Source organism: Emydura macquarii, unplaced genomic scaffold (genome assembly GCF_026122565.2).
Source record: "Emydura macquarii macquarii isolate MOO-44397 ecotype Brisbane River unplaced genomic scaffold, CSIRO-AGI_Emac_v2 contig_3122, whole genome shotgun sequence".
NCBI classification, from domain to species: domain Eukaryota; kingdom Metazoa; phylum Chordata; order Testudines; family Chelidae; genus Emydura; species Emydura macquarii.
Window position 1 is genome coordinate 4,283,742 of NW_027133259.1, and position 22,332 is coordinate 4,306,073.

The following is a 22,332-nucleotide window of genomic DNA, read 5'->3' on the forward strand; positions in this document are numbered from 1 at the left end:
TTAGGGAGACATGAGAGATTTGGAAATACAAATCTGAAATAGGACATGGAAATAGTTGCTGCAAACGTTTGCTAAATTGAAAGTGAAACTTAATTATTAGAGATTATTTCTAGCAACAACCAGTGACATTGATCACAACATAGGTTTAGATGCATGAAAAGAATCAAGTGTGAATATGTGGCCAGCCTGTGGTGTGCGTAAAATAAATATTTTCTCTGTTAAATATGGCTATATATGTGACCCCAAACCCTTTGCATTTGCCAGAACCCTTGGACCCCAGGCAATCTGAAAAGCTTTTTTTAACCGATTCTTCTTTTTGCATAGCACAAAGTTGTGAGGACCTGAATAAGCATGAATTGGAGTATCAGTGTGAATGGAGATATAACAGCTGTGGACCCGCCTGCCCTATAACATGCCAGCACTTTGAACCTATGGCTTGCCCTCTGCAATGTGTAGAAGGATGCCATGTACATTGTCCTGAAGGTAAACCTACTGTTTTCTTTATGTGGTTAGCTGGCATTTTCTGCTCAGCTCTTATCACTTACTGGTGTCTTGTACTTTTTTTTTTTCCTGGAAGGCTTCATGAAATGTTTTTTTTAAGACTGGAAATGCCCAGATTTGTAAGATCGATGACACTGAAATTTTCATATGTAAAAGTTAAATCTTTAACAATCTCTATCAAGGTAAGAAGGCAGTGACCAGATCTCCCAGTTTACTAGGTTCAGCCTGGTTTTCTAGAGCTGTCTTGAAGGATTATATTGAAACCAGGGTTCTGACCAGATCTCAGTGGAATCCTAGGGCATCTCACCTGGACTTAACTTCCTGTGTCCCATACTGTTCCTGTTTTCTGTGCTCCACTAGCAATATACTTAGAAATGTCCCTTGTTAGGGTATAAGTGTATAATGTAAGTTTATATGTGTATTTGCCTGAGATGGGATTCTGGGCCCCTGGGCCTGCCTGAAAGTCAAAGTCTCTGAGCTACACATGTTAGCAAAGAACAAAGACATAGTGTGTTCATCTTGCCTGTCTGCAGTTAGATGGGTTTTGCTTCATTACTGTGGAAAAGAAAAGGGATGCAGTTAAAATGTTTCAAGGAGCAGTGAAGGTGTGATATATGAATGTACAAATGAGGGAAAGCTCTGACTCCTCTTCAAAACAGATGAGAGAAGAAAGGCCAAGCAAGTGGCTGGGAAATCAGGGAGGTGAAAGGAGGTGTTAAAAAGAAACATAAACATAGGGCCACAAACTGACTGTGGCCAAGATGTGACACTGCTCCCTGCCCCTCCCCTGGGGTAGAACAGGGGTTATACTAAAGCCCAGACCCCCCAAAACAGACCATGACCATATATTAGAAGGAGTGGTACTGGAGAGAGGGAGGGGGATACAGGTATAATTAAGGCTACCAAGAAGAAGGAGGGGGAGAGGGGGTTTTGTCGGGGTACGGAACTATGGTCAGGGAAAGGGGGAGTTCTCTGGGAGTATAGAACTAGGATGTGGGGGGAGGAAATTCTATTGGCTTACAGAGAAATAAGCCCAACTGGTATGAAGGGCTTAGAGGTACGGTTATGGTATTTAGCTTGTCAGTGTAACCCTCAATAAACCCTTCGTGGAGTGCCTGCAGATTGGACTCTGGACTGTTGCTTTCTGGTGAACTGTGTCTGGGAACTGAGAGGGGATGGGGAAGCCGAACATCCCTATCCACCTTTTAGTTTTTCCGAGTCAGGAATAGGAATGACATCTACTCTTGGATTAGAACTTCTGAGAGGCACACAGTGCACAGAGGCCATGCAGGCACTGGATGGACATTATGGAAGGAAGAGAAACGTTGTGTGCAGTGACAGCAGAGCCTTTAAAAGAGGATGGAACAGAGTGGGAGAGGAAGATAGGAGGAGATCAAGGTAGTAGAAGTCAAAGGAGTAGAGGAGAATAAAGAGGAGGAAAGAAGAGCCAAAAAAGGAGGGGAGAGGGAAAGTGAGAAAAGGAGCAGAGGACAAAATGAGAGAGAGAATTGAGAAGAACAGATCAGAAGGGTAGAGGAAACTATGTATTGTAGGGACCAACAACCACAAAACCAACCCCCCTTCCTCTCCATGTTCCCTGGACATACATAGAGCACAGTTACCTATCCAGGGAGAAGTAAGAGCAGAATCCACTAGGTACATCTTTATGTAGTATGGTGTTTAGCACTTAAATATTAGAGTGACAGATGTCCTAGTAATACCTACGATGACTATTCAGAGTGGGGAGAAAATGATAAATCAACCTACAAGGATACAGTAAAAAATGCCCAAAGGAACTGAGAAGAATCGTTAATGAGGATGTAAAAGGGTAAATGCCATTTTCTTCTGGCGCACCTGGTTTTCAGTCTAAAAATACATTCACCCTGTGTGTAGCATGAACTACTGCATATAATATGCACTGGTGTAAGTCTTTTGAACATCTCAATAAAAATGCTATGGAAGAAAATAAAGATTTACTTGGTGTCAAACTAACAGCTAGTTTAATAGGAAGAGCATGTTCTGAAGCTTTGAGCCCAATCCAAATATCGCTGATTTTGTCACATTTTTAAAGCAGCTAAATAAAACAATGATCAGCTTAACATCTGCTTTGCAGCTTATGAAATCCTGCTGTCTTGTTTTAAAACAGGGAAAATACTCAATGAACTATCTCAGTCATGTATTGATCCAAAAGACTGTCCTGTGTGTATAACAGAAGGTGCCAGGATCCCCAGTGGAAAGAGTGTTATTTTGAACAAAGAAGATGATGGTGGACAATGTCTATCTTGGTAAGATATAGGTTTTTACTCAACACATGTGAGTGTCTTTTGTGGGGGGCAGGGATGAAGTGCATTCCCATGAATATCCTGGGGATACAGTTTTTAATATACTGTTATGGGCCTGAATATGATGCCCTTTTTCATGCACAATAGAACCTGAAATTTTCAGACAAGACTAAGGGAGTTAGGCACCCAAATCCTCTTGAAATTCAATGGGAGTGAGGTATCTAACTCCATAAAGCTCCTTTGAAAAACCTAGCCCTACTTCACAAGTGCTCCTGTTGACTCCAGTTTTGTAATAAGGTACTATTCAACATGAGTAAGGTATCAGAATCTGGCCCTATATCAGTACTTTAAAATCCTATATAGAGCTTGGGATCTGAATGTGTGATCTGTCTAGAACTCCACCAGGACTGTTAGGTGCTGGAAGGTTATGCTGTACAATTGGAAAAGTAATTTCCCCAAGATTTACAGAAGGTATTCTAGGGCCCAATTCTGTAAGTACTTGCTTCCAGGCATAATGATGTCAATTTGAGCATGCAAGGTAGTGTAAGTACTTTACAGAATCAGGGCCTTAAATTGCTTTGAGGGAGGAACTCATTATTTTGTGTCCAGTAGAAGTAGCAAGGTACATAAAGGTATGAATTTAGCTCTGTAGCATCCGTAATTCGGGCATTCTTCAGATACCCAGCCTTTTGATGGACAGATACCCCCATTGGTCAGGCATAATGCTGTAAATACAAGAAAGTTTTCCATCATGTAATTTGCCTACATCTAATAGAAATGGATGTAGATCTGCAGAAACTATGGTCCCAGACTAAAATCCTAGATCGAAACAACCTGAAAATTTTGGAAGTTCAGACTGGGTATGGATTTTGAATCTCTAGCCTATCGCTGGTAGTTACTAACTCTGTTTTATAAGTCCCATGGAATTGGATCTATTATGCTGATTAATTAAGTAATGCATTTTCTTTTAACAGTATAAATTGCAAGCCCTGAATTCCATCAAAAGGTCAAAAATGTGTCTACATAAACCAATTCCCTAATTTTCACAATACTTAATAATAATTTATCTTGAATGTTGATACACTAACCACTACTCACATAAGGTTTCAGAGCATTATGTAAACTTACCTCACTGGGGAAACATCTTTGCACGTAGCTGTCACCTAATTTAGATGCCTACACCATCTGTACAAACAATAGAAAATATTGTACAAAAATGAATTTTATAGCAAATATCCAAAGGAAATTGGAATCTCATTCACAAAATATTACATTAGGATTAAAATAATAAATCATCTATGTTACAATACGCTAAATGCCAAAGAGAGTTGTGTATTCTTCAATTAAGAAGCTATAAGCAACGTGAAAGAACATAGCCTTGCGAAAGCTTGAATTTGGATGCCACATTTAAAGTGCTGTTTTGCTCTGAAAAATGGTATCGTCTTACTTCAAAGACCTGCTCCCCAGGTATGTTCAGAGGAACCTCTGCTTTCATTAGTGAAGAAAATAAGTGTTTACTGCCCATCATTCTTGTTAACACTGCAAAGTTGGCATGGCTCAGAGAGAAGAGGTGGTAGTCCATCCCTGCACATGCATCCTCAACAGAATTGTTTACTAAGTTCTAAACAGTTATGCTTGTGCAACCACATTGAAGACACCAAAGTTTCACAGGAGATGTTGAGGTCAGAATTTGGCCCGCACAAGGAAACTGGTGATGATGTGTGTGACAATTCAGCTTGTCTCTCAGATCCCAGGTTGGAGTTTGCATCTCTGACAGTTAGGAAAAAGCAAATCTTTTACTTATAAACTGTATACATTTACTCCTGAAATCACTGAAAGATGACAAAGATGGAACCACATGATTCAATTTTTAGAGCAAAACCGTAATTTTAAGTGTATGGACCAGATTCTGATCTCAGTTACTCCTCTGTAAATCCCAAGTAACTCCACTGAAGTTATGATTTGCCCTTGATCCCACACAGTACACGCACACCATTGCCTGGAGTTGTGAGCTAGAAAAGTGTCACTCCTCTGTTTTAGCAGTGGGGAAAAGAAATGCCAGCAATGTTGCTATATTTCTATCTTAGATGGGATGGGATCATGAGAAATAACTTGAGAGAGAGATTATAAAGGTATTTGAACCTAAAAAGTGCTTGGTTTCTGGTCCTGGTCTGTTCTGAGGTTTGGCATACTTTTAATTTTTGCCAGACTTTAGTCCATTGCTACTATGAATTGTCTCAGTGGTTTTGGAGCACCCATTCAATTGTGCCCTTCATAGTGGAGATTATTGAAGACTCCTGCTCAGTGTATTCTGTGCATTGTCAAATATCTCCAGTGCCTTATTAGGATCAATGGGGAAAGAATTTTGAAAATACCATAGTTACAGTGTTAATAAATTTGAAACCAAACCAAGAACCTCCCAGCTGCCCAGGTTCTTCAGAACATCGTGAATTTTCTCCATCTTTTCTAGTGGCTCTTGGATTTCTGGAGGGACAAATGCCATTTCACACATTTTCCCTATTCTGTGTCTCTCATACTATCCAGTAGATATGGAAAAACACATTGCGTGGTGCTCCATTACTCTGCGGAATGCTTAGAATAGATGGATTTGGCAGCATATCAGTTTCTGAAGACATGCTAAGGGAGCACAAGCAAGCTCCTGAAAGTCTGTAGATACAGTAAAGGGACAGTAGAAGGGAAAACTTGTGGGGGAGAGAGAAGGGTAAGAGAAAGGAGTAAGGGAAAAATGGAGACCCATAAAGAAAGTGTGGGAAAAAGATGGGAGCCTACAGAGGAGGGAAAAGTGGGAATGTGCCAATGGAGATAAATGGAGGGAAAGATTGGGAAAGGAAGAGAGAGTAGGAGTGAGGTAAAGAGAACAGCTCCTACATTTTTTTTGAGAAAAGAGAAGAGATAAGGGACTGAGAGAAAAAGAGAGGAAAAGAGCTGGAAGAATTTTAGTACAGTGAAGAGGAGAAAAACAAGGTAAAAATAAAAAATACAGAAAAAAAAGTACACATTGCAAGAGGTAGTCAAGTTCATAAGAAAAAGGCCATGTGCATGAGAGAGAAATAAGATAAGAGGAATAATAAGATGGTCTAAAAACACTGGAAGGTGAGCAGAGGGATCCAGTTGAATTTAATTGATTTCATAATAACAGCGGCAAAAGGTCATTAGGATTGGATGGTTTCCTACATATGAAACTTCAACTTAAGGTTTCAGGTTTGAACAAACCCATGACATGAGGCACAGTTCAGAGGGGCTTGGTCTTCATTCTGAAAAAAAGGTGTATTCTTAATTCAAGTTAGCTAATTTGAGCAAACTAATTTGAGGTATAATCCTCATAGACTTTAAGGTCAGAAGGGGCCAATATGATCATCTAGTCTAACCTCCTGCACAACGCAGGCCACAGAACCTCACCCACTCCTCTGTAATAGACCCCTAACCTATGGCTGAGTTATTGAAGTCCTCAAATCATGGTTTAAAGATTTCAAGGTACAGAGAATCCACCAGCAAGAGACCCATGCCTCATGCTGCGGAGGAAGGCGAAGGCAGTGTGTCTACTTTTCACATGAATTAACAGGTCATGGTAAACCCTAGTATCCCTCAAAGTCTTTAACTTGTCATGGCATCTCATGTAAAAATTACAAACTAACTTGTCTTCACTAGGATTTTTAGCACTAGTTAATTTATTCAAGTTAGATAACTCAAGTTAAGAAAACACCTTTTTTCCTAGTGAAGACACAACCAAGTTGCGTCTAGTCAGATTCACCAGAACTGGTGCATACAAAACCCAGTGGCTTCTATATAGCCCTAATGCCAAGGTCACTTTGTGTCATGTTTCCATGATATAATGCATGTTCTGCCAAAGACAGCTGGGAAAAACACCTTTGTCTAATAAATTTAGTACTTTTTTACATGCTTCCTGCATGCATGCATTAGTGCATTTCCATTAGTAATGATTCCATTATTGGGTGACTCAGGATCACTGCAGGAATACAGAGATTTTCCCTCTATGCACAATTTGCCAGTTAGCACCATGGGTGGCAGTTTTCTTTTCTCTGAAGTAACAATCACAGAGCACTGACCAAGGTAATATATGGAACTTGATGGTCCACTGATCCAATCTGTCATTGCAAATTATATGTTCATGCTGCATTGTTTGTTTACTCATTTCTGTATAAGATATAACAGTATTAAATGTGGGATGATGTATAGTTATCAAAGTTCACTTTAACTCTAGTTTTTGGTGGTTGTTGCAGTCACTGTGAAGAAAGGAACTTAACATGTAGTGCCTGTGAGCCAGAAGGGACGGAGGAAGGAATTACACCGACACCAGGAGATATAGATACAGACATAGACATAGGGACACATGTATATTCCTGCAGTAAAATGATGGACCTTGCCTTCCTAATGGATGGCTCCAACAAACTCTCAGAAAAGGACTTTGAACTGTTAAAAGTTTTCATAATTAGCATGATGGAAAAACTCCACATCTCCCAAAAGAAAATCCGTGTGTCAATTCTGGAATACCGCACTGGCTCCCACATCTATCTTGGGCTCAAAGATATTAAAACACAATCTCAGATGAGGAAAATTGTCCAAAACATAAAATACACTGGTGGAGAAGTTGCCTCTGCCACTGAAGTGCTTAAATATGTTGTATTCCATGTGTTTGGAAAGGCACCAAGGACAAACGCTGCCAGAATTGCTCTGTTGTTGACAGCCAGCAAGTCTCCAGGAAAAATTCAGAGCATCCTCCCTCTTTTGAAAAAGAAGAAAGTCACAGTGATACCAGTAGGAATTGGACCATTTATTAGTATGGAGCAAATCAAGCTAATTGAAAGGCAGTGGCCAGAGAACAATGCTTTCATAATGAACAACGTGCAGGAGTTAATGGAAAACATGGATGAAATAATCAGTTACCTGTGTGATCTTGTGCGTGAAGAAAGTGCTGTGTTAACAACTACCACCCAAAAACCTATTACAACCCCGCCTCGTGCAGCTAAAGTGACAGTACTCTATAAAAGCTGGGAATTCACAGGGCTAACTACAACACCATTGCCACTTAAAAGAAAAGTGCTTGATATAGCTTTTGTTGTTGAAGGGTCTGAAAAAATAGGAGAGGAGAACTTCAGTATAATCAAGGAGTTCATTGAAAAAGTTATCAGAGAAATGAACATAGGAGAAGAAACCATTCATATTACTATCATACAGTACTCGTACATTGTCACTGTTGAGCACTCCTTCAGTGAAGCACAGTCAAAGCAAGACATTATTGAGAAGGTGAGGAAGATACATTACCAAGGAGGGAATGCCACCAACACAGGAAATGCCCTCAAGTATGTCTCTGAACACACATTTACCACAGACAATGGAGGCAGGGGACAAGTGCCACATTTAGTGTACATGGTAACTGCAAACCCTGCCACTGACGTCATCTCACGTGTTGTGAGTGGCATAGATGTTATCCCTATAGGTATTACCCCGAACGCGAATATTCAAGAGCTTGAGAAAATCAGTCAACGGCACACCCCAATAATCATAGAGGGTTATAACAACCTTATTCGAGAAGCACCTGACTTAGTGTTGAAAACGTGCTGCTCAGGGAAATCCTGGGTGGCCCCAGCAACTTCAGGTAATGTTGGAGATATTTTCTATATGTTTTCTTTCTCTGTTTCTCATCAGGCTTTCTCTGGAATCAGGGAGGGATTCTGTTTGTATGTTACTGTCTCAGTCCTGAGGATACCGCCTTATCCTCATCACACCCACAGCTTTAGAAGTATTGAGCACTCAACTGCGCCTGCCATTCTTCAGCTCAATAAGCGCTAGATGGCATTTTGTTTCAAGGCAGTCAGTGGAGCAGGATAGCTTCCTGGACAGGATGGTGGTTGATTGGGGTGGGTGTGAGAGGTGAACTTAGGACCATAGAAATGTAGAACTGGAAGGGACCCTGAGAAGTTACCAAATCCAGCCCCCTGTGCTGAGGGAGGACCAAGCGAACCTAGACCATCCCTGACTGATGTTTGTCCAACTTGTTTTTAAAAACCTTCAGTGACAGGGATTCCACAGCTTTCTTTGGAAGCCTATTCCGGAATTTATCTACTTGTGTAGTTAGAAAGTTTTTCCTAATATCTAACTTAAATCTCCCTTGCTGCAGATTAGGCCCATTGCTTCTTTTCCTATCTTCAGTGGACATGAAGAACTATTAATCACCATCCTCTTTATAACAGCCCTTTACTAATTGAAGATGGTTAACAGGTTCCTCCCAGTCTTTTGTTTCTAAATATGCCCAGTTTATTTAAGCTTTCCTCATAGGTCAGGTTTTCTAAATCTTTTATTACTTTTTTTGCTCTCCTCTGGACTCTCTCCAGTTTGTCTATAACTTTTCTAAAATGTGGTGCCCAGAATTGGACACAGTTTTCCAGTTGAGGCCTCACCAGTGCCATGTAGAGCAGGAAATTCGTTCCCATGTCTTACATACAGCACTTCTGTTTATACACTTTAGAATGATATTAGCCTTTTCTTGCGACAACAGCACATTGTTGGCTCATATTCAGTTTGTGATCAACTATAACCCTCGGATCATTTTCAGCAATACTACCACCTAGCCAGTTGTTACACAACTAAAAAATGGGGATTTGATTTTTTTTCCCTTCCTAAGTAAAGTGTTTTGCCCTTGTTTTTATTGAATTTTATCTTGTTAAATTCAGACCAATTCTCCAATTTGTCAAGGTCAGTTCAGAATTCTAATTCTGTCCTCCAAAGTGCTTGCAACCCCTCCTGGCTTGGTGTCATCCAGAGATCACAGAAGCATATTCTCCACTCCATTATCTACGTCATAAATGAAAATACTGAATAGCACTGGACCTAGGACTGACTCCTGTGGAATTGCACTAAACTTGCCCTCCCAATTAGACAATGAACTTGAATATGGTGTTTCAATCACTTGTGCACCCACCATATAGTTAGAGCCCTGTGGGGATACAAAAATGTGGAGCCGCTTCTGATCCGCATCTGTGAGAATCAATTCACATCTGACCTGCCATCCACAGTCTCTCTTTTCTATGGCCTCTGCACCCACATACACCTGCAGCTCTGGGCCACCCAATCAGAGTTTAGAGGCCAGTCCTGCTGCAGCTGCTGATCAGCTGTTCAGGGGCCAGCCCCTATAGGCAGCTGCAGAACAGCTGAATATCCAGTGGAGCCATATTGACCAGTTTTCATCTGCCTGCCTATCAGATGTTAAAATCACTTCCTCCTACTGTCTCTAGTGGTTTGATCATTTCAGTGTGAAAGTTTTGCGAATCATGGAAATGTAGGGCTGGAAGGGACCTCAGGAAGTCATCTACTTCATCCCCCAATTGAGACAAGATTAAATGTACCTAGACAATCCCTGATAGGTAATCCATTCTTAAAAGCCTCCAGTGATGGGGATTCCACAATCTCCCGAGGTAACTTGTTCCAGTACTTAACTATCATTATAGTTAGAAAGTTTTTTCTAATATCTAACTTAAATCTCCCATGCTGCAAACTAAACTGATTACTACTTCTCCTATCCTTAGTGGACATGGAGAGCAATTGATCATTGTCCTCTTTAAAACAACCTTTTACATATTTAAAGACTGTTACCATGTTCCCCCTCAACCTTTTCTTCTCTAGACAAAACATGCCCAATTCTATCAACTTTTCTTCATAGGTCAGGTTTTCTAAACCTCTTATCATTTTTGTTTGTCACTTTCCTCTGGATTGTCTCCAGTTTGTCCACAATTCTTCTGAAAGTGTGGTGCTCAAAACTAGACCTGGCATGCCAGTTGAGACCTCCCTATTGCCAAGTAAAGCAAAACCCCAAAGTTTTATTGGGTCAGGAATGATCTTGAGAGGTCCTGCTTGAGGCCTGGAACAAGGAAGAGGTTTTTGGGACACAGAGGACAAAGCTCTCACGTTGAATTTACAGCCCAGCATGTTCTGACATAAAGGAAGTTACTGCTTGTATCAACAGAACATTGCCTTACTGTTTTCCCAAACTCTGTCTGCTATCCTTTTCCTTCCATCCTCCTTTCCTTATTCAGTAGATGCTTGGTATGGTTATCTTGTATAAGCAGCCTTTTTGTATTCTTTTCAGGATCGTGCAGCCGACAAATGGATATCATGTTTCTTCTGGATGGAAGTTCCAATGTTGGAGCATCAGAGTTTGAGGAAATGAAAAGTTTTGTAAAAGCATTTATTGAAAGCTCTGACATCAGTAAGTACAAGCCCTTTAACTCCAACACTTAGTTTTCTTCTATCCTTGCTTGCTTTGCTCATGTAAAGACCATGGCAGTATTGACCCTAATAATTTACACATACATCCTGATTAAACAGTGTGTTCAAATTTCCATATGAGAGTGATCCTCTGGATTTCAGTTGACTCCTATTCTAGTGATAGTAGCAGAGGAGGATGAGGAAGATGCCTACTGTCAGTTGAAATTTAGGCTGTTTCTCCTGTCAAGATACAGGAGATGGTGGAAGCGGGTCCAGTACTGATGGGCCAGAATCATATCAATCCTGGCTGATTTGGGGAAAGTCCTGACTACATTCTTGAGGGAGGTGAATAATATCTTGTTTCAAGAGGGCAAGTGTCATGAACCCATGGGTTGTGACCTTGTGTCTGTGGGCTTTCCAGTCCATTGTTGCTACCTTACTCCTACCCAGCGGCTCACTACTAACCAACTGAGTGAAGAGACCATGAAACCTGAAGCTACATCAGGGAGGCCTCTCTTGTCCCTAAGTGGAGTAATATCAGGACTCTGATTGGTCAGTTTCCTTTTTAAACCCAAAGAGAGGCACAGGAAATAGTCTGCACAACTGGGCTCTTCTGAGCTGCTACCTTGGATCCTGCCTTTTTTCCTGACTCCTGAAGCTGGCTTTATTTGACTTGCTTCTGGCTCCTGCTTTCCTGACCTGTTCCTGTCTTGTTCCCGATCTTTGACCCTGGTCTCCAACTCTTGCTTGAACCCTTGACGTGGCTCCTGACTCCAACCACTAGATCTGGCTGCTTACGTCCCAATCCTGACAACAAGATTCCCTCCCATGCATAAGTGCATGGATCTATTACTTAAAATTCTTCTCTTAATGTGAACGTCTTGGATAAATATCACCAGTCTCTCTAATCTGCCATGGAATCATGGTGGTAGAGAATGGGACCCGAACTACCTGAACTCCCATAAGGCTGTTAGAGAAATGCAATTTAACATTTTGTTGAGCTGATTCAAAGAAAATGTTTCAGGTGGGTTCAGCAAAATAAAATATTCCTGTGGTTTGGGTCAAAGTGACCCAAAACAAAATTTTTCATTTAATTTTTTTTCTCAATGGAAAATGGAAAATTTTTGCAAATTATTTTCTTTTCTCTGTGGAAAACTTCAATTTTGTGGAAACTGCATTTTCCTTCAGAAAATCATTCTGGTGGAAAATTCCCATCCAGCTCTACTTAAAATAAAGTGATCACAGATTTATTTTTAAACTGTTCAGATGGACTGTCTTTTATTTATGTTATTTGTCTTCTCCTTTCCACTTCAGGCAATACCTCAACTCAGGTGTCAGTTCTCCAGTATGCAAGAGCAAACACCCTAGAAATTTCATGGAACATGCCACAAGAGAGTGAAAATCTTCTAAATAGGGTGAGCTCAATTCAGCAAAGAGAGCAAGGTCCCAGCAAACTAGGTAAGTGATTATGCGGACAGGTGTGTATGGGAGGGAAATCATTTTAAATGTATGTTGATCCTATATATTATTTGGACACTAGAGGCAAAAGATTGGTGAGGTAATATCTGTTATTGGATCAACTTATGTCCTGAAGATGTGTTCTGTGTAAGCTTGAAAACTTGTCTCTCTCTCCAACAGAAATTGGTCCAATAAAAGTTATTACTTCATGCACCTTATCTCTCTACCCTCCTGGGACCAACACAGCTACAACAACACTGCATATTATCTTGGATTGATGGTTTTGTGATAGTGTGGTGCACTAGGAATATATTTTTTCATAATTCATTCAAGTTATGTGTGGGTTGGTGGGCAAGGAGTTTCAGATTACTCTAAATCATCAGAACCAGATGGTATTCACCAAAGAGTTCTGAAGGAACTCAGATGTGAAATTGTAGAACTACTAACTGTGGTATTTAACCTATCATTTAAATCAGCTTCTGTACCAGATGACTGGCGGATAGCTAATGTGCCACCAATTTTTTAAAAAGGCTCCAGAAGCGATCCCAGCAATTACAGGCTGGTAAACCTAACTTCAGTATCAGGCAAATTGGGTGAAACTACAGTAAAGAACAGAAGTATCAGACACACAGATGAATATGATTTGTTGGGGAAGAGTCAACATGGTTTTTGTAAAGGGAAATCATGCCTCACCAATCTACTAGAATTTTTTGGGAGGGGTCAACAAACCTGTGGACAAGGATAATCCAGTGGATATAGTGTACTTAGATTTTCAGAAAGCCTTTAACAAGGTACCTCACCAAAGTCTCTTAAGCAAAGTAAGCTATCATGGGATAAGAGGGAAGGTCCTCTCCTTAATCGGCAACTGGTTAAAAGATAGGAAACAGAGTGTAGGAATAAGAGGTCTGCTTTCAGAATGGAGAAAGGTAAATAGTGGTGTTCCCCAGGGGTCTGTATCGGGACCAGTTCTGTTCAACATATTCATAAATGATCTGGAAAAAGGGGTAAACCATGAGGTGGCAAAGTTTGCAGATGATACAAAACTATTCAAGATAGGTAAGTTGAAAGCAGACTGCAGAGAGTTATAAAGGGGTCTCAACAAACTGGGTGAGTGGGCAACAAAATGACAGATGAAATTCAATGTTGATAAATGCAAAGTAATGCACATTAGAAAACATAATCCCAACTAGACATATACAATGATGGGTCTAAATTAGCCGTTACCACTCAACAAAGAGATCTTGGAGTCATTGTGGATAGTTCTCTGAAAACATCCACTCAGTGTGCAGGGGCAGTCAAAAAAGTTAACAGAATGCTGGAAAGCTTTATACAAGGAATAGATAATAAAACAAAAAATACAATATTGACTCTTTATAAATCCATGGTATGCACACATCTTGAATACGGTGTGCAAGTCTGGTTGCCCCATCTCAAAAAAAAAAAAAAGATTGGAAAAGCTACAGAAAAGGGCAACAAAAATGATTAGGGGCATGGAAAATCCTCCATATGAGGAGAAATTAATAAGATTGGTGATTTTTCAGCTTGGAAAAGAGACAACTAAGGGGGATACGATAGAGGTCTTATAAAATTATGACTGGTGTGGAGAAAGTAAATAAGGAAGTGTTGTTTACTCCTCCTCATAATACAAGAAAGAGATCAGCAAATGAAATTAATAGGCAGCAAGTTTAAAATTAACAAAAGGAAGTATTTTTTCACATAAAACACTCTCAATCTGTGGAACTCTTTGCCAGCGGATGTTGTGAAGGTCAGGACTATAACAGGGTTAAAAAAGAACTAGATAAATTCATGGAGGATAGGTCCATCAATGGCTATTAGCCAGGATGGGCAGGGATGTAAAACCATGCTCTGAAGTGTCTCTAGCCTCTGTTTGCCAGAAGCTGGGATGATGATTACTGTTCTGTTCATTCCCTCTGAAGCACCTGGCATTGGCCACTGTTGGAGGACAGGATACTGAGTTAGATGGACCTTTGATCTGACCCGGTATGGCCATTCTTATGGTCTTAAGACATGTCTGTCTACGAGTTGCCTAGATCATAGTGTACCTCACTTTACACTGGAAAGGAGATTAGTTTTTAATTATTAGAACAGTTCTCAGTGTTCACATATTCTGTATCTCTTAGGCAAGTGAAGGAAATTTAGTATTTAGATCATCATCATCATCTTATCAACTTGAATCACTTCCACAAAACTGTACCCCAGAAACACATACACATTAGTCCTAATATTCTTGGGTAATCTGAATTCCCCTGTGGTCCTCTGAAGGCTCTGTGTGTAAACCTTCCAGTTGTGGGTTCAACAAAAGCAAAATTATATTACAGCATATCAGGTCTTTTACCAAATACTCTGAGAATTTCATTCTTCTGGACTGGAACCACATTCTGTCTGGCAGCAGTCTAGCACCAGGGTCCTATAAGAGCAGAGAAGTGTACAGATTTTAGGGTCTTTGGCCTACTTCATCCTGTAAAGAGTTATTGCTATAGAAAAGTGAGAAATAAAACCTGACCTCCATAGTTCGCAGGAGGATTGGCTATGATTGCTTTCTCAGCCCGGAGAAATAAAAATACCAGATGGCTGATGAGACTTCTACAAGTTCTTTGTGGGAGAAATAGTTACATTCAAATAGATATGTTTCATGAAATCTCCTATGTAATGTATGGTAAGCTACAGCGGTCAGCAGGGTAAGCAGGGGAAAACACGGCACTGTCGTGGGGAGTGGAAATGGAGAGGGAGATGCATTACGCAGTTATCAGTGACTTGTTTATTTCTCATTGGAAGATACTCAGATACCACAATGAGGGGGGGTGGTCTGAGAACCTGAATAGAAATAGCTCCTCCCAAGCAAATGAAGTCAGTCACTATGGTCTTGATCGGGAGTACAAGATAGAAGGAAGGTGTGTGGGGCGGGGGGGAGGGGAGAGGCAGGGGTTTGAGAGCAGGATAAAAGCAGTGCTGGGGACTGGGGCAGGAGCTGAGGGGATAGCAGCAGGGGATGGGGGGGATATGAGCAGAAGAGGACAGGAAGATGCTAGGGTATAGGGGCAGAGGGTCTCCACCCACTAGACCACACTCCCCTAGAAGAAGAGTGAACACACTATTCCTGAGTCTCAATATTCATTTGCCATCTAGCAAATTCCTGGGAAAACCCACTGGCAAAGCATCTGCTCCGTCTTTAGTGGCAGGTGCACATAGACGATACATTCTACTATTGTTACCAGTTACTTCGTTAGCTCAGGTGATAGAGAACTGAGATGTGGATGTAAAGATCCCAGCGCTGCTGATGACTCCCATTGGGGCTCAGTGTGGTTCTAAGTGATGCAATTTTTGTTTCAATTTTGTTTTTTGTTTTTTAAAAGGTTGGAAATTAAATAAATAAAAAAGAGCCTACACTGAAACAACATTAATGTTGCAAAATCAAAGATTCCAAAGTTCAGAAATGCCAGAATTAATGCTGCCTGTGCAAACTTAATTCACGCCCCTTGGACATATTTAGTATAACAATCTTTAATTACATGAATACATGATCGTTTTTGCGCAGGTCCTCTGCCTCATTCAATACACAGGATTGCCCCGCTCTGGGGATGAATCAAGACTGTATAATAACGGAGGCTATTGTCTGTAGCATTTGTGGCAGAAATTGGAAGATGTGCAATGAATGAGGCAGCGGATGCAAGAAGAGAAAGAACAGTTTCATGGTTCAGGCAGTGGAATGCTGCCCTGGAGAGTTGGATTTTATTCCTGTCTCTGCCACAGGGTTTCTGTGTGATGTTGGACGAGTCACTTAAAACCAGCTTTTCAAAGATGATCACTAATTGTGTTCCTCATTGTCTGGGTGCCTGACTTGAGACCTTGGAGTCTGATTTGCAGAAGTGTTGGGTACTGTCAGCTGCAGTGGTCTCTCCTCTGAATGTATAATCTGCTATCTAATGCTAAATACTCTGAAAAATCAGGTCCTAGGCGTCTCAGATTGGGCACCCCAAATTAGCAGAAACTTTTGATATTAATCTCTCTGCACTTCAGCTCCCCATTTGTAAAACAGGGATAATAATGCCTCCTCTCCTCAGTGTGTTGGGAAGATAAATTAATATTTGTGAAACACACAGGTATTACAGTGATGAGCGCCATAGAAATGCCCATGAGGAAATAACCAGTTCTGTCTCCAGACCAGCGTTTGAACAGTGTGTGGTAAATAAGGCCTGGGGCTTCACATTGAACAAGGAGAAAACAAAAAAGTGAACTGCTGGTCACCAAGTGAGCTCCATCCATTCTGCGCACTGAATTCTGCGCACTGCGCACAATGATCCTGTGGAAAAAATAGCATGTGATCCTGTAATTAAAGACGGTATCATAATGCATATACACCAGGGGGCCAAATTAGGGTTCCACAGGCAACCTTAATTCTGGTATTCCCTATCATTTGTTGTTTGACTTTGCAACTTTAATAATGTTCTTTTAATGGAGTTTTGTATGTGTAATATTCTTGCTCCATAGTTGTCAAGGACACTAACGTATTTAAAGCACAGCATTGAAAATGCTTTGTCATAGTTAAGGTTGCATAACAGTTTTCTATATAAACTCTCTGGTTCCTCAGAAGGTACAACTTCAAATTCACTTATTCTAACAGATTTCCAGGCTTGAATAAGATTCATTGCCTCTTCTGGACTCTTAAATATTGAAGGGTGACCAGTCCATAAACAGTCTAGTCACATTAAGACTCGGAGTTGTCAGTTCAAATTTTTCACTTTTAGACCACTGAGGTAAATTGGTGGCAAACCTGAATCACAAACAAGAGATTCTGAATCTTTAACACGTTTTACAATCACATTTTTAACCCATGACTTGCTTAGAAATTCCTACAATAACAATAATACGGGCTGGGGTCCACAGATGATTTTAGTGGCAGCCAGAGTTGTCCAGAATAAGTGTTTTTACTGGCACAGCTATGTCAGTAAGGGGCATAAATTGTTCAAATTTAGATGAAAGGAAATGTGGTTGGGCTATTGAATCTAAAGGCTTGTCTAAAGGCAAAAGTTGCACCATTTGGGCTAAAATCTTTTAAATAGTTTATGAAACTGGTGAAAACCTCTGTGTGGACATTTGGACAAAGAGAGGTAGATGGTCTAGTAGTTAAGGCACTTGCTTTTGAATCTGGAGACCTGGATTCAGTATCCTGCAAATCCTTACCTAGAGCAAATCCCTTAATCTCTCTGTACTGCAGGTTCCCCTCTAGGACATTTGGATAACAGAACTTTTCTACCTTGCGGAGGTGTTGTGAAGATAAACATGTTTAAAGTTTTGAGGTGCTCAGATACTGTGATAATGGGAACCAAATAAGTACCTAGGATAGATAGATTCTCAAATTATTTTACAGCTAGCTGATATCAATTTAGCTTCACTTGGTAATGGCTTGTCTACACATGAGTTATTTCAAAATAGCTAGGAGACTGGAAATGGATTAACCTAAACAAGAGAGAGGCACTCTTAGGTGGTGTCTACACTACAGTGGCTCAGCCGTGGTTCTGCAGCTTTGTTGCCGTACTGTAGATGCTTCCTATGTTGACCGAAAAGTTTTTTTCTGTCAATGTAGTTAATCCACCTCTCCCAGAGACGGTAGTTAAGACAATGGAAGGATCCTTTCACTGACTTAGCTGAGTCTACACGCCGGGTTAGGAAGACCCAATAACGATACTCAGGGTGCAAAATTTTGCACAGCGTTGAGCGATGTAATTAGGTTGACCTAAGTTTTAGGTGTAGACCAGGTCTAGTTCTGGAATAAGTGTGTCCCTGCAGGGAGTTATTCTGGAATAGATGTTGCATTTTAAATTCACAGCCTCCTTTATTCCAGAATAACTTTCATGTATAGACAAGTCCTAAATTAATATTTAAAGACTGATTTAAGGGGTCAGGAATAACTCTACAGGTTGGCAAACCCTATTTAAACTGGTGCAAATACTGTGTGTAGGCCATTGGATTCCTATTAAGTGGCTGTTGCTTTACCCTTCTCAGTACTTAGGAGCCTTTTCTTTTGACTTCTTTCCCAGGCAGCTTTCAATAGGTGTGGTGATTAAGACCTCTGCAAAACTCTACCTCCTTGGTCAAAACGACTGTGGAGGTGTTAGTGAAACTATTGAGACCACTTAAGACAATGATTAATAAGATTCATGCAGGAACCTCTGCCTCGTTGGATTCCCCTGTCTCTCACAATTCTACAATACCCCAATGGATTTGACATCTTATTCCTTACTTCAGACAAAATTAAAATGAAAGAAAAGGAGATTTAAGCAATTTCTGCTTTTCCAATGTCTCCCCCAGCACCATTAATGGCCTGAGTATTGGATTATTTTTCCCTTCATTTGGCTTTTTCTAGGTTGAATCTCATTTTGTTATATCCTGCACATATTTCTAACGTGTCTAGGTCATGTTGTACACTTTCTCTGCATTCACTGGGAGTGTTCATAACTGCTTCCAATCTCATATCTGTGATTCTAAGTAATGTGCTGTATTACACCTCCAACCCCACTTTCCAGATCATTAATGAAAGTATTCAATAAGATAAGAGCTAGCATGGATCCCTGTGGCCTCCCACTTAGCAGTTTCCACCCAGCTCAGCACATTGCCTTTTATCATTATGCTTTTTGATGCCCGTTCAATCAGCTGTCAGTCTCTGCAATATGCTTGTATCCAAGCCAATTTAAACCACTCTTTCAAAGTCAGACTTGGTCCATCACTGTATCAAATGCTTTACTACAAATTAATCCAGCCATTTTACCTTCACTCTACAATCTTATTCAGGGAGTGCTGAGATAGATGGTAGACCATGAAAAAGTTTATGTAAGACCTTTCTTGAGTTAGGAAGAAGAAGCAACTAAAATCATATGCAATAAACGCCATGATGCCATCCCTTTCCTTCCGTGATCTAGGCACCACTTCTGTTTGGAGACTATTTTTTAAAAAGTATTATTTTGTATTTCAATATCTTGTTGTGGATGACTGTCTGAAGTCACATGAAAACTTCTAAATGGGCTCTCCATGCTGAAAGAGGGAGAGAAGGTGTAGTAACATTTCAATAGGCCCGGGAAGTACCAGCCAAGATTTTCAAAAAATGAGTGCCTAAAATTAGGAGTCTAAACTAAAATTTGTCTCTGGCTGATGTAAGTGCCTCATTACAGCAATGCAGTGAAACCACCTCCCTGAATGGCATAAGGCCATAGTCGACCTACTGAGGCTGATGCAGTGCAAGTGTAGGACACTTCCTGACCTGTGTCAACCCTAACAGTCCTCCAGCAGCTGTCCCACAATGGCCTTTCCCCTGCAACAGTGATCAGAGTGGTCACAATTTTAAACTCCACTGCCCAGGGGTCATGGAGACCGGAAGCCAGTTACCCTTTAAACCACCCCATGTGTTTTTGAAATGCCTTTTCCTGATGACCCACTTCGGTGAGCACATGTAATAGCTCACCCTTGTATGCAACTGATCATTCTGGTTCCACACACTAAACATGCTCCTACCTGGAGTAAACAGGAAGTGTTGGTTCTCCTGGGCCTTTGGGGAGAAGACACTGCAAATACAGCTATGGATCAGCCATAGAAAGGTGGACATCTATGAGCAGATTGCATGGAGGCTGCAGGCAAAGGGGTACAATGGGGATCAGCAGCAGTGCTGCATAAAAGCGAAGGAACTTCACCAGGAGGCAAGGGAGCTCAAGAATAGATCTGGTGCTGTGCCACTGACCTGATGCTTCTACAAGGAAATGCATGCCCTACTTGGCGGAGACCCCTCCAGCATCCCACAGACCACTGTGGATACATCAGAGGAGCCTGAGACATTGACCACTACTGTGAACAGAGAGCAGAAGGAGGTTTTTCAGAATGGAGACACAACAGGGGACTCCAGCAATGCTAGGACCTGTGTAGCCAGTCCCATAGAAGAGTCTGATAAAGGGAAAGGGAACTTGGGGAAGTATACATGCACTTTTCCTTACAGTGCTTAAATTTAAAGTTGGCATTTGGCCCATCCCCAGCTAACAAGACAAAAGGATCAAGTTTTTACTAGGTTACTTGTACAAGATGAGATAGAGGTACAAGAAACAGGCAGAACTGGAAAAAGAAGATGGAAAAAAGGTACAGGAGTCCAAGCGGGACAGAGAGTGAGAGATGCACCTGGACGTAATGGGGCTTCTCAGGCAGCAAAGCCAGATGCTGCAGACCTGGTTGACCTACAGGTCTAAGAATCCCAGACTACGCTTAGCATCACTGCAGAACCCCATTGTTGCTACTCTCTGCATCACCCAACATACCACCTGGACATGGCATCATAAGCCATATCCTTAACTTTACCATAGCTTCACATGCACTGGCCTGTGAGAACCATGCCTGGTAGCCACAATGGACTACGTTTCATACACTCAAATGGGCATAAATGTTTACTTCCTTTCTATTTTAAGTTCTCACCCTGTTAATTTATTACAAATTTGTATAACATTGCCCATGGTTGTTTTTTGTACCTTGCTTTTCTTCCTTCTTTCTTCTATGCACTAGATTTGTCTCTGATCTCTCATTCCCTGGACTAGCTCACTCGCTTTGTAATTAGTATTGCTTGCTTACATCTAAGAGATACCTGGTTCCCTTCTCTAAAGCTGGTCCAAAAAGGGTCTAGAGGAAAATATGTACAGCAATTTTGGTAAACTGAAAAGCATGTTCTATAGTGTTACATCTTGTAACATATCCAGTTTTTGTTTTCCATTGAAATATATCCATGCAAAATTTGATTTCCTTATTAGAAAAAAATTCAAAATACCAAATTTTCCAGAGTGTCATATTCAAAATGTACACATTTCATGGGGGAAGAAAGGGGAAAAAATGTCCAAGCCAACCAATCTAATATATATACATATATAAATATAAAAACAAAGAAAACAGAAACCCAAAAGTCTTTCACAAAAGTCTCTCTCCCTTCCCTCTGTTTATCATTTTCATCTGCCTGGAAGGCAGCTTGCTTTGAAGGTGAGTAGAGAAGAGTTTATCAGAAATAGGTCAAAATAAGTGACTGTTCAGGGATAATAAGCAGCATGGAGGACTCCGGGGGATGGAAACAGAAAAGTTCATGTTAATTTTGTCCTTGCATTTTGTTATATCCATTAGTTATAAATAGCTTGCCATGTTCTGTATCTACCGTCCTCCCAGCCTACCTATGGTAATTACTGTGACACACTGTATCCCAAAGCAGCACACTGTAAACCTCATATTCATCATTCCTGTATGGTTGTAATAGTTCATACTAAGCAGGCCATATAAGATATCTAATGAAAGGTCATAATCAGCTAAAACCCCTTATACTGTGAAAGTATGTGCATCATTAGTGTGTACCAAATTATAAGATTTTACTACATAGTTGTTAAAAGAAAAATGCTATACATTTAAAAAAAATTTCTACAAGGGGGGTTGGCTCCACCCCGGAGGGTGTTAAAGGACAGTTATCTGGAAAGGAGTTGTAATTTTGATCAAAATATCTACATGCAAAGACTGTTGCACAAGCACCACATGTGGAGTTGAGCAACCTTGTGACTCAGCAGAGCCCAGCTGAACATGCCTGGACTAATGTCTGCTGGCTACATGGTCAAAAGATGTAAAGTAAGGAACAGAGGCAGTATGCCTCGGCCTTTCTCCTCCCCCAGCTGTGCTGAAAGCAACAGGATCCATGCAATCTAACTGGGCGTGTGGGTTCACATGCCGTTGGGCTGAGTGATTACAGCACCTGGAGGGGTTTGCTGCTTGTCACTAGCAAAGGATTGTGAGGGACATCCCAGTCTAGAGAGTTAAGAGGACACAG

General features: G+C 40.8%; 1 protein-coding gene across 8 annotated transcripts in view; it reads left to right on the plus strand.

Moving 5' to 3' along the window:
* Positions 1–22,332, plus strand: part of VWF (von Willebrand factor) — a 226,512-nt gene that overhangs the window by 116,686 nt on the left and 87,494 nt on the right. For all 8 annotated transcript variants that reach the window (XM_067531091.1, XM_067531098.1, XM_067531099.1 and 5 more), the window contains 5 exons: positions 325–483; positions 2,648–2,786; positions 7,046–8,421; positions 10,909–11,028; positions 12,342–12,485. In XM_067531091.1, coding sequence (XP_067387192.1) covers positions 325–483; positions 2,648–2,786; positions 7,046–8,421; positions 10,909–11,028; positions 12,342–12,485 — 1,938 coding nt within the window. The remainder of the gene's footprint in view (positions 1–324; positions 484–2,647; positions 2,787–7,045; positions 8,422–10,908; positions 11,029–12,341; positions 12,486–22,332) is intronic.